Source organism: Hippopotamus amphibius, chromosome 4 (assembly GCF_030028045.1).
Source record: "Hippopotamus amphibius kiboko isolate mHipAmp2 chromosome 4, mHipAmp2.hap2, whole genome shotgun sequence".
Lineage (NCBI taxonomy): Eukaryota > Metazoa > Chordata > Mammalia > Artiodactyla > Hippopotamidae > Hippopotamus > Hippopotamus amphibius.
In genome coordinates this window covers 117533255-117546733 of record NC_080189.1, presented here as the reverse complement: position 1 = coordinate 117546733, position 13479 = coordinate 117533255, and the positions used below count along the sequence as shown (strand labels likewise).

The following is a 13479-nucleotide window of genomic DNA, read 5'->3' as shown; positions in this document are numbered from 1 at the left end:
ATCCATAATTCTATGCACAGGTTATTAAAATACTCCTCCATTTCCAACAAATAACTGTACAAAGACAGATTTTCTCATATACTTCAACCAAAATAAAATATCACAACAGGTTGAATGCAGAAGTAGATATGAGAATTTAGGTGTCTTCTAGCTGGTCACTAAACAGATGTGCAGTAATATAAAACAAGTTATAATGAGAACTTTTTTTTTCGTTTCGGAAACCTATGGATTTTTCAAGAGATTTTTACATTATGTTAAAACCCATTACATGTTTTTTAAGTGAATTAATAAATGTTTTAAACTTCTCCAATTTAATTTTAGATACAGTAAATACTGATAGATATAACCCACCTAAAGAAAAGCTTTCTGTGGTCCCTGATATTTTCTAAGCGTATAAAGGAGTCCTGAGACCATGAGTTTTAGTGCTGTTGACCTATACTGTGAAGGGATAAAGACAAAGCTGTTCTAATTTAATACAATCTCACTTATATTTTCTCTCTTCAGCAAGACTGAAAGACTGATTTCAATAAAAAAGATTTTAAGCATGTTTGAGAGGAATTGCAGTTCATAATTTGAATTAAGCCATTTCCTAAACAACCTATTTATTCAGTGTCTTGATACCTTAGTTACAGCACAGTAAACATTCAAACATTTGGTAATAACAAAATAGAAGGAATAAATATAAGTAAATGGGTGATTTTTTTAGAGGAAACTGAAGGACTCAAACAAATGAATGAAAAACATCGGAATCACAGGTCTAAAAGTCGGAAACAAACTACTAAAAACCACCAGAATTGCAACTTTGGTCGTAATCTAGTTCAAACTTGTCCTTTTCTGGAAGATAAAAGAGCTAAAGGCTGGTTAAAATACAACGAATTCGTGATAGAACAAGGACTAGAACTAAGCTTCCAGGCTCCTTAAACAGTTCGTGCAGACTTTTGAGAGGGTACGTACCAGGCACTGGGCAGACACTGGAGATAAGGGAATAAAGACAAACGAGGTAAACCTGCTTTCTTGGACTTCAGCATCAAATATCAAACAGATGTAATGAGCATCACAGAGAAACACAGAGGATTCTATGGGAGCATTTAACAGAGTATAAACTGACCTGGTGGGACAGGGAAGAGATCTCTAAGGAAGAAACCTTAGTAAGGTTATTCACCAAGCAACAGCCTCATCACTCCCCTCCTTCACTCAGGACTCACTAATTTATCACTATTCCTATCATTACTCTTAGTGATATCAACATTCACTCAGATAATCCACCCAAAACCTTTGCCTGTCAGTCACCTGACTTCTGAGCTAAAACAATTTTTTCTTCCATTTTTCCTTGATCGTTGTGAAACCCTCCCATGGTCACCACTAGTAAATACACCATTTCCAAAAATCTAGATTTAAAAAATCCCACATTCCAAACACCCAACTTCTATCTCTGTGGTTTACTTACTCTAGTATCTCGATTCCAACTATCCTTAAATTTCACAGGACTTCCCACCCATTAATTGTCCCAGCTTTTCCCAATCTACATGGCAACTAAGACGTGCTGCAAGTATAAAATACACATCAGGTTCCAAAGATTTAGTACTTTAGAAAGAATGTAATACCTCATTAACAAACTATGTTGATTACTTATTGAAATAATTATATTTTGGATGCACTGGGTTAAATAAAATGTTATTAAAATTAATTTCAACCTATTTCTTCATGCTTTTTTAATACGGTTATTAGAGAAGTTTTAAATTTCATATGTGGCTCACATTATATTTCTATTAGTGCTAATCTATGTTGTGATGACTCCTAAACGTGGATCTGCAACTCTGACTCCTCCCTAAATTCCAGAAGGACTATCTGGCCTATTTCACTGTCTAATATAACGTGGACTTAACACATATCCACAACAGTACTCTTGATATCCTCCCACCCCTATGCTACCATCCACTGACATAGTTAGGAAAACAGTTTACAAACTAGGAGTCATCCTCAGATTCCCCTTTCCCTCACATCCCGCATCCAATCCACCAGTAGGTCCTGTCCAACTCTGCCTTAAAGATACCCAACCTCTCCCCTCAATCCCTCGTCCTGCACCTTAAAGTGCAAGTTCCCTGCCTGGACAACCCTAATACTCTCCCTGCTGGTAATTCTTCATGTTTTCCACTCAGTAGGCCAAATGATTGTTTCAAAAAGTAGATCAAGCACTCTAATGATAACCCCATCACACCTGGAATAAAATCCAACCACTTTTCAAGGCCCAGAAGTCCCTATGTGATCTGGCCCGACAATCTCTCTGGCCTCTCTCCTACCTATGTGACCTGGCCCCTGACAATCTCTCTGATCTCTCTCCTACCAGTCTCCCTCTCACTAACTACCCTCTAGACATTACCCTTAGAAAGAGTCTTCCCATCTCAGAGCCTCTGCACTTGCCTTTTGCTTATATGTTCACATGGAAGATGCCCCTCCAGATCTCAATTCAAATGTCACCTCCACAGAGTATCACTTCCTACTTCCCAAGCTAAAGAAGTTCTCCTTCCCAATTCCAGTTTTCTGTGTCCTGTCACCCTATTTAATTTTCTAAACAGCACTTCTCCCAATGTGAAATAGTCTTTTTTCTTTTTGTTTGGGGGTGGGGGATGCTAATTATCTGTCCCCTCCTCTCTATAATGAAAACTTCCTAAAGGTAGGAACTTGGCCTCACTCACCATTGTATCTGTGGTACCCAGGGTAGTAACTGACACTCAGTAGGTACTCAAAGGATTTTGATCAAATGAAGAATGAATGAATGTAGTACTTTTTCATCTGAACTACAAGACCTGACAAATGAGTAATGTTCAGACCAAGAGGAACAAGTTTTCTAGTTAGAGAACAACATTTGCAAAGGCCGAAAAGAATTAAATTTCAAAAACTGAAAGGCCAATATGACTGGTGAGACGAGGGCAGTGGGATGAATGCAGCAAGACTAGAAAGGCAGGAGCTGTACCATATATGGTGAAATGGGCCTCATTGTGAGATTGCATATTTATGAGTAATCACTAACTTTTAAGCAGGTGAGTGACACGATCAGATTTCCATTTTGACAGTGCCACTCAAGCCACAGTGTGGATAATAGGGCAGTGATCAGAGGGGAATATGTGGTGATGTAAAGAAGACAACTATAGCAGTTGTCTAAGCTTTACAGCAGTGTAGTACAGTGGAGATGGAATAGACAAACTTAAGAGATATTTAAGAAGAATCAATAGGACCTGGAACAGATGAATCAGTAGTCGCAGCTGGGGAAGGAGGTTCCAGGGAAGAATAATGGGGGAGCCAAGAACGATGCCCAGGTTTCAAATGTGTGAGTGATTGAGTGGAAAGTCAGTAGTAGAAGAGACTGGCAAAAGGTGATGAGTTCAGTGTCCAGCGTCTTAAGTCTGGGGTACCTGTGACTCAAACAAGCAGATACTGAAACTGCAGTGGAAGAGAGAGATCATTCAGATGGGAATAAGTAAAACAACCTAAGGCGGCAGGTGTAGAAAGGAGCTCATACAAAGTCACTTTAATACTTAAAGGCAAAGGAGAACAAGGGGCCAGACAGTAACAGGAAAAGTAGGAAAGAATGTCATCATTCTTTAAAGCCAAAGAATCAGCTTTAAAAAAAAAAAAAAAAGAGGAAATGGTGAATTGTGTGAAGTGATGCTGAGAAAACAAGCAAGATGAGAACTAAACTGTGATCAAGAGGCTTGAGATGAATTGACTCTGACTGCACAAAATCAGTATAGAGAGAAGGAGTAAAGGTACAAGAAGTGTAAGCCTTCTGAAAAGGCAACAGAGGATCAGACCCAGAGCAAAAATAAGGACTGACCTTAGCTAGGAGGAAGGACACCTCTCCTTTATCTCAAGAAGGAAGTAGAATAGGATGGATGAGGACACCAGTAGGCTTGGAAATATAGTGCTAAGAAAGTGTATGTCTTCTACAAAGAGGTCTATTTTCTCTAGGAAATAAAAGATGAGAAGGGAAAGAGATTTTAAAAGGGTAGAGAAAATTTAAAAGTTTATGGTGTAAAATGACGTGGAAAACATAGTGGGATTGCTGGGTTACACTGAGGGCTCACTTCTGACTGGTAACAACGATTTTTAAATGACACTAATCGATCTTTTCAACTACACTGCCTTCTTAAAATAAGTGTTTGTTACGACAAGTCTTAGGTTGCCAATATTTGGACTGAGAGGTATCTTTTTCTATATGCTGCATTACATACCCTTCTGGTGTTTAAATAGAGGGCATTAATTCCCCCTGGCCCAAATAAAAAGGATTCTCACAGGACTTCCTAGGTGGCGCAGTGGGTAAGAATCCACCTGCCAATGCAGGGGACACGGGTTCCATCCCTGCCCCAGGAAGATAACACATGCTGCGGAGCAACGAAGCCCATGCGCCACAACTATTGAGCCTGCACTCTAGAGCCCGTGAGTCACAACTATTGAGCCCATGTGCCGCAACTACTTAAGCCCACACGCCTAGAGCCTGTGCTCTACAACGAGAAGCCCGCGCACCACAATGAAGAGTAGCCCCCGCTCGACGCAACTAGAGAAAGTCCATGTGCAGCAACGAAGACCAAACACAGCCAATAAAATAAATTAAAAATAAATAAATAAATAAATAAATAAAAAGGATTCTCACAAAGTACCACACCTGCCTTTCAAGAAAATGGAAAACAAAATTTACCGAACCCAATTTTATCACAGCATGTACAATAATAGGAATTAAATATAAAGTCAGGAAATAAACAAATTAAAGGTAAACTAAAGTTTTTCAATAATACACTTTTAACATTAGTATATTTGTTCCCTTTAAGTTTCAAGGAGATAAATAAAATTCTGCTCCAATCAAAAGCAGTTGAGAGGGCTTCCTAGGTGGCGCAGTGGTTAAGAATCCGCCTGCCAATGCAGAGGTCAAGGGTTCGATCCCGGCTCCAGGAAGATCCCACATGCCGCGGAGCAACTAAGCCCGTGTGCCAAAAAAAAAAAAAAAAGCAGTTGAGAATACCCAGCTGCGCAAACTATGCTTCATTTGAGCTCTGAATAAGAACATAACTCACAACTGATTTAATAATTAAATATCTCATAGAAGTGTTAGAATTTTTTAATTTTAAAATATACTACGACTGAAACACTATGCCTTACTATCAACAATATGAGTTTACCAATTGTACAGTATAAAGTTTAGATATATTCCTTCAAGGCTGTGTATGTGAATGACATTACAAGGGACTTGCCCCGTCTAAGCTGTATGTATTTCTAAAAAGTTTAAAATTCGTGCAATTACCGTATTTGATATTACTTTGGTAATCGGAGGGGATATTAACATTGCAGATAAAGTGGAAAATTAGGCTCCCAGCCTTAATTCACACTGAAATTCTGAAAGTATGTTCATGCCCGGAATTCCTTCTTAACACTGCAGTACAATGGTAGAAATTCAAAATTACCTACGTGCAAAATTAGGTAATCATGTATTTCATAACACAACACCATTACGAACGACTCCTAGATGTATATATGCAAAAGAACTGAGATGAGACACTCAAATACTGTACATGAATATTCACAGCAGTACTATTCACAACAGCCAAAAGGCAGAAACCACCCAAATGTCCAACAGATGAATAAACTCAATGTGGTATAATACACATACACTAGAATATTACTCAGCCACGAAAAGGAATACAGTACTAATACATGCTACCAAGTGAATGAACCTTAAAATCACTATGCTTAATAGACACAAAAGGCCACATATTATATAATTCTATTCATATGAAATACACAGAACAGGTAAATTCATAGAGACAAGGCAAACAGGTGGATGCCAGGTGCTGGGGGGTTGGGATAGGCACTAACTGCTTAACAGGCATGGGCTTTTCTGAGGAGCGATGAAAATGTTTTAGAATGCATCGAGGCAGTGGTTGCAAAACACTGTGAGTGCACTAGATACCACTGAACTATACACTTTAAAATGGTTGGTTTTACATTATATGACTTACAGCTCAATTTTTAAAATTCCATGATGAAGCAAAAATTGCAGCTGTATTCTAATCAACCTATGGCAGGAAGTACTAACAAAATTGGCTATAAGTTTAAAATATATTAACTATTTTAAAGCTCTCTACTCCTTATTGTCATAAATACATTATAACAACATTCATTATCTTTTTTCCCCACATACAGAAGTTGTGTAATGGATTTAGTAAGTCTTTTATCTCTTAGGGATATACACAAATATTTATGGATGAAATGATATGCCAAAAATGGACTTTACAATAATGGTAGAGAGAGAGGGGAGAGGATTACAGATGAAAGGAGACGGGCCATGAGTTGATAATTGTTAAAGCTGGATGAGGGACACGTGGGGGTTCAGTATACTATTCTCTCCACTTCTGAGTATGTTCGAAATTTTCCATAACGAATTTTTAATTACTATGCTAAAAATTAGTAAAATAAGACTTTTAAATGGTTTCCTTATACTTTAAGCTATACCTGAGCTGGAACTACCAATATTCTTTAGTTGATATAAATCGCAATTCCACAAACATTTGCTGAACTTACTAAGTGCGGATGCATATCAAAATCAGAATCTATTTGATAACAAATACACATTATCTTCCTTAGGATGTTTTTGTTTTGCTTTCAGATTTTTTTCACAAACACTAGTTCACTACCAACTATTTCTCAGAAAATTTCATTTTGTAAATGAAGAAAATTAAGTGTACCTACTTGGGTTGACACAGAGCGGTAATACTAAAGAATTTCAAGTCTCCTTTCCATGGAATTAATGTTTACAGTTAAAATGACTGGGTTAGCTATTTCCTTTAAAAACGAAATCCAGTAACTGCCATTTCCAAATGTCTTATCTTCTCAATACCTTACTTTTTTAAAAAATCCCTTATTTTTTAGCATGGTGTCTGATTAAATAAATATCAAAGTCTAAAATGTAGTTTCGGGGTTTGATTTCAAAAAACAAACCATAACTTCAGTAAAAATTACCATCAACACAAAAAGACATTAGAAAAAATATATAGCTCCCCCCAAATTCAAACTTTTTAAATGCTCCAAAATTAGCTTTTAACTATCACTTTTTACCTTACTTTTCGTACCAACACTATTTTCATGCAATTACATCTATATAATCTTCTCTAATGTTTGACTCAACCTCTTGTCCTCATATTAGCACGCTTCTTCTTTGGCTACTACATTCTTGTCTGCTAACAAATGTCTAATTCTTAGGACATAATTTAACCTAGATAAATGGAGTTATACTAAATGGCTACAGAGGGAAATCCCTGGTGGTCGAGTGGTTAAGACTCCACGCTTACACTGCAGAGGGGATCCCTGTTCGAGGAACTAAGATCCCACACGGCGAGGCATGGCCAAAAAATAAATAAATAAATGGCCATAGATCAGAATCCAAACTGCCCAAATACCTCTTTTCTACTTCAAGGAGTATTAGCATTCTTCAGCTATCAGAACCAACTGGAGAAAGCAGAAGCACATAAGAGGAATTAGAAAAGGGTTCTTACCCTAAGGGATTATTTCAACAACTTTCTAAAAAAAACCCTCTCCAAAAGATACAAACATGCTAAAACTGAGGATCTAAACAGACCAGAACTCGCTCACAGTACTACATATAAAATTGTTACTATACTATAGTTACAAAAGGATAAAAAGAGAGATGTTTTAATACATTCAAATGATATACAGCCCTAAAGAATACTGAGTACTCTTGAGAGCATTAGTAAGAATTGATATAAAACTCCACGCTTATGAATGGACTTTCATTAAGACCTAATATGCAGGGTCAGCTTCTGCCTGCTTGACAGCAGCATTAATGTTTAATTAATGTTATGACATGATATATAGGTCAATCTAGCAATTAACTGAGGATCTTCCATAAAATTATCTAAAATCCCATTTTATTTTATTTATTGAGATATAATTGACATACAACACTATATTAGTTTCAGGTGTACAATATCATGATTCACTATTTGTATATATTGCAAAATGATCACCACAATAAGTCCAGTTAACATCCATCACCACACAAATTTACAATTTTTTTTTCTTTTTCCTTCTTATGGTGAGAACTTTTAAGATCTACTCTCCTAGCAATTATACAATACAGTATTATTAACGAGAGTCACCATGCTGAACATTACTAAAACCCTATTTAATTCGTTTAGATTTCCAACCTACACCTCTAATTTTGCTAGCCACTGTTTTACGCAAAATTCCAAGTACGGCTAAGATTTCTACAATTCCAATCTGTCCTAATCTCTGCAATCATTTGACCGTCTTCACCTGAATATAGTTTGTGTGGAAATCAGAACCACTCAAAATATTTCAAGACATTTTTTTGTTAACTCCTACTAATTCTTCTACAAACTTCCTTGTCACAGTTGCAAAGCTGATACAGAACAGAAAAGGAAAGGTAAAGGCGCACAGGAAAGTAAAAGGATCCACTGAGCTCAGAAAAAAACTAGCCTATGATTCTTGTAATTCAACACTTCAAGTGCCAAAGCTACCATCTTTTGTGATCTGGGCAATTTCCCAAATTACAACCTGTTCTTATATTACAACTTGGAACTCAGAGGAAACAATAGTAAAAAAGTTGTTAGGTTCCCAGACATGACCCACAAGAGTCTATTCATTCCATGACATTTCTGAACTAGTCTGAGTTCAAGACTCATTCGCCTGTGGAGACAAGTATGATACGGAAACAGCAGTCTTTGGAGCCTGTCACAGTTAGGGAGAAATCCTAACTGCCAATCCTTAAACTGTATGATCAAACAAAAATTAATTCAACTTTTGCGAGTCCTAATTTCCTCATCTGTAAGAGAATACTGCCTATCACAGAGAGTTTTTCAAGGATTAAAGATAATACAAACCAACCAGCACAGACTGTGACAGAGTAGGTAGTCAGTAAGTAGAAGCAAGTATCCTACTCTTCCCTTTTCTATTAACCTCTTCATACATTCTTTTTTATCCACTTAGGATACAGAATCAGAAAATGTGAGTTTGATTCCAGGCATTATCTCATACAAGATATGGGACTTGAGCCTAGGTATTAAACATCTCAACCTCAGATTGCTCAGTTGTTTTTTTTAAATAAAAAAAAAAAAAGGAAAGGATGGGAGGAAGGAAGGGAAAAAAATCATAGAATTATTGTAATAACTGACGTTAGTTTAAAAACTGGAATAAACTGTACAGTACCAAAATGTCAGTTTTTACCTACTCCAAAGTGCTCCCGCTCAAAAAATTACCTGCCTCCCGACATCACACGAGTATAATGAGCAAATGAATATATACTAACGCTATGGATGGAGGCGATCAAGCTAACCTCCCAGACCTCCAGGATATACTTGTTAACCCAAATGAAGCCCCCGCTGGAGGAATTCCAGGGAAAAAAATTAAAGTTAAGCTATAAAGAAGACTTTTCTGTCCTTACTCAACCTATGCTGAGAAATCTTTCGTAAACAGTTTCTACCCCTTTTCACTTAGATCTCCTTCCTATTCCCCAAAATAGTCCCCAAAACAAAGGCAGTATGGACCCTAAAGTAGAGCAAAGAGAACTGGCAGATGGATAAATGTTCAAGTTGAAGAGTGACTGTCCTTGATATAATCCACCAGAAAATTCAAACTAAAGATGGAAAAAGGCAAAGATTTTCTTCATGTCTATATAAAATATACTTTCTATTTTGAACATTAGTTTCCCATAAGAATTTCAAAAACCCTGTCCTTTTTAAGACAGTGGACTCTTCTGAGAAGTTTTGCTATTAATAATACAATTTAATAATTAAAGTCAACAGGACCAAAAGAGCTAACAAAGTGCTCAAGGACTCAACCGCACTACAGCCAAAAGAACTTGCCAGCTAAACACCTTACCTGAACTGTACTTCCAAGCTGTAGAAAAACAACAAAATGAAAAGTAAATTCTCAGCATAAAAATCACTCAGGCAATAATTTAACTCACCTTGGGTATAAAAAAAAGTTCTCAAAATGCAAGTGACCATACACTTTCCTCAAGAGAAAGTATGTTTACATAGGGTGTTGGCCATTACCCAACTGGTCACAGAAGGGCTACAGAGAGATCTCAAAAGACATTTAAATGGATATTTCTAGCACTGTTTGTTCCCTCTTCACAGTACCACAGCACATCACAAAATCAGCTACCACCACATCAACTTCCACAAAGGGCTCCTCATCTCCCGAGCCTGTCTGAGCCTGACCCTGTCTGAGCCTCATAGGGAAGGGAGCTGGTAGCCGGCTTCATGCAGCCCAAAGTTTAAAACCTACTAATATCAACATTGCTGGGTGTGAATTTCTCCCCGCCCCGAATTTCTAAATATCTCACTGGTGTTAAGTTTAGGACCATCAAAAAAAACCTGGGGCCAGGCACAGCGGATCCTGGCATCATGGTACTAACATGCTTAAAAGACTACATGAGAAATAACATGATTTATTTAATTAGGGATATAATGAAATTTTAAAGTGCTTCACAATTACATGAGACGGTGGCAAGAGGGGGTAAAGAAAAGGGGACAGGAAAAAAAATTAGAGCACACAACTATCTGAAAAAGAATTAGTGAACAGACAGGTTAAAACACGCTTGCGTTGGCCAACACGTACCAGTTACCACACCATATATTTGTCAGATTTCCCAAGCCGCAAAACAAAAAGCCACCCCTTTACGAAGTGCCTATCTGTTCACTTCTACAAAGAAACGAGTTTTCTAGAATGGGGGCAATTTAACTTCCTGTGGTGTCCCTGACTTTCAAAATCCTTAAAACCTTCAGCAAACTGAGATTCACCTCAATTTTAAGGTTCTTAATATGAAGTTGAATATAAACGTGTTTATTGTTAATATCGATAAACTACAAGGTAACTTTTCTATTTGAAAACTATTCCACATTTCCAGTAGATTTTAGAATTTTTTTTAAAGCTAAATATAAAGTTTGCAAAAATTAGTACAGTAGACGTGGCAGGCATTCAACAAGTTTATCGGTGAAATTCCTGAAGTAAAAGCTTGAAAAAATTTATGAGATGAATTCCTAGCAGTGCTACTGAAGATACAATGTTACTAATATGGAAATTGAGAAATATTCAAAACATTCTGAAAACAGTATCTCCTTCTAAAAATAAAGAGGAAAAGCATTTGCCAACACAGAAACGATTGGTTCGTAAAAATGATAAGCACGTGGGATGGATTTCTATAAATACTTCAGTTCTTAATTGCAATAACCCCAAACCTTTCAAAGCACGTTTTGGTCATGCCTTACCACTAACAAGCGAATTTTTGGTGCCATTACACTGATACAAAGGACTCTGCTGCTTTTACCTGCTTCTTCTGCAAACTGTTAGTTTATGCAATTAAAGATCTACAAATCAAACCACCACACAATATAACTCACTTTCAATCACTAAAATAAAAGCAACCAACCAACCATCCGCCACAGATAAGGTCCCAAGAATTTTCTAATAAATTTACAATAACATATTTGACGTTATGGTTCTAGTTCGGGGATTCAGTCTATGCATGTACTTAGGTTGGAAAGAGAGAAACCTCAGAAAAAAAGCAACCGGCGATTACACCATTCTATTTTAAGTTACTCATGAAGCCAGCAGTTCAAGAACTTTTGGGGAAGAGAGAGTATTTAAGCCATTTTTCCAAGAAGTTAAGGGTAATTTCTATTTTACACGAACCATCGCCCTAACAACCTTTAGAATACATTACGGTGGGGGCGGAAGTGAAAATGATGGGGGGGGGGGGACACAAAAAACCCGACTTGAAAACGGACAGGCAGGCAGATTTACAAACCTTCAATTAAAGGAATTCGGAGATTCACTTCTCTTCTACGCCCTCCCTGGCTCCCCACCCGCTTCCTCCTCTCCCCGGGGAGGTCTGGGTGATGTGACTCACGACCGATTTTTTTTAAAAAATAAATAAATAAAAGACACACCCTCTGGGCTGAACTGACATAATCTCGCCCCCACCCCACCCTCCGCACCCCCCGCTCTTCCTCTCGCTCCCGCCGCTCCTCCCCGCGCCTCGTCCCGGCCCTCGGCTCTCCGCTCGCTCGCCGGCTGCGAGCCCCTCGTCCCGGCGGAGACGCGGCTGGGGGCTCCGGGACGGAAGGCCGGCGCGCGGGGGTGTCGGGGCGGGGGGCCGGGCCCGCGGGGCGGCGGGCGGCAGGGGAACGCCGGGCTGCGGCGGCCGCGGCCCCGGGCTCCCTCGCCCATTTTCTCTCTCCGCTTCTATGGGTTTCAACCACCAGAGCCACTTCCTGTATCGCAGCCCGACTCTCCGCGCCGGGCCACCCGCTCGCTCCCCGCCTGGGGTTGGGGTTGGGGTTGGGGTTGTGGGGTTGGGGTTAGGCAGGTCCCCACCCCGCCCAGGGGGCTGGGCACTCGGCCGGCCGGCGGCGGGTCCTCGGCCCGGCCGGCAGCGCCCGCCCGCGCGCCTCACCTGTATGTAGTTGTTCTCACAGTAGTCCGCCACCCGGGTCAGGTTCTGGTAACTCTCTATCAGCGCCCTCTTGCCGGACGGGATCTCCTCCTCTAGTAACATCTGCAGCTCTGCCATTTTCCACCCCTCTGCATCGCTTCCTCTCGCGTTGAAGAGATAGAGGCAGCAGGGTCCGCGGAGGCTCCGTGCGCCTCACAGCCCGGATACGAACCGCCTGCCCGCCCTCCCGCCTGGTATTGTGGGACGGCACTTCCTCCTCTTCCTCCTCACTCTCTCCGCTCGCCTCCACCCACTTCGCGCAGCCGCCGCAAGCTCGTTCTCTCGCGAGTCTTCCTGTCTTTCCCGCCCCCCCTTCCCTACCCTTCCCTCTTTTCCTCCCCCAAAGGGATTTTCTCCCCCCTGGGCACGGCCTTCTGGGAATTGTAGTCTCTCATAGGCTTGGCCGCACACCGAAAGCGCATGCGTCCAGGGAGCCGCCGGAAAAGACCTGGGAGGAGCGTAATGAAAGAACTTGGAACGAGGAGGGTGGTTTAAATCCCGAGTTTCTTGAGAGCTCCGGGAGATGGCGCCACAGGGTGACTGTAGGGAATGAAACCGGTTCCCCGAGAAGGCTGTGAAGCTTGGCAGAACTTGGTTGACTAGGAAACGGCCTTAAATCAGATATCAATCTGATAAGGATTAACAAGGACTAGCATATGGAAGACTCCAAATCTTTACTTCCTCTGTCTTGTTAGAGATAACGCGACTCGTGGTTTACTTTCTAAACTTCTGCCGCCCCCAATTCACTTAAAATTTAGGCAACACCTGATACTGCCTACTCTGTACCAAGCAATGTACTAAACATCGGGGATACAAGTTGAGTAAGGATACTCTGTATCCTTAAAGACCCACAATTTAAAAACAAACATATCTATATAACCTATAAAGTATATTTACTTTGTTGTGCACCTGAAACTGAAAGGGAGTCCCCTTAAAACCAAGGTCCTTTA

The 13479-nt window shown here is 39.8% G+C and overlaps 1 protein-coding gene across 26 annotated transcripts in view; it reads right to left on the bottom strand.

Annotated features, from left to right (window-relative positions):
- Nucleotides 1–12782, bottom strand: part of ABI1 (abl interactor 1) — a 94074-nt gene extending 81292 nt beyond the window's left edge. For 13 of the 26 annotated variants that reach the window (XM_057732244.1, XM_057732245.1, XM_057732259.1 and 10 more), the window contains exon 1: nucleotides 12491–12775. In XM_057732244.1, coding sequence (XP_057588227.1) covers nucleotides 12491–12607 — 117 coding nt within the window. In that variant the 5' untranslated portion in view covers nucleotides 12608–12775. Of the gene's footprint in view, nucleotides 1–11842; nucleotides 11920–12490 lie in introns of those variants that run through there. The other 13 variants (XM_057732252.1, XM_057732253.1, XM_057732270.1 and 10 more) reach the window with 8 other exon arrangements.
- Between the last annotated feature and the right edge of the window lie 697 nt (nucleotides 12783–13479).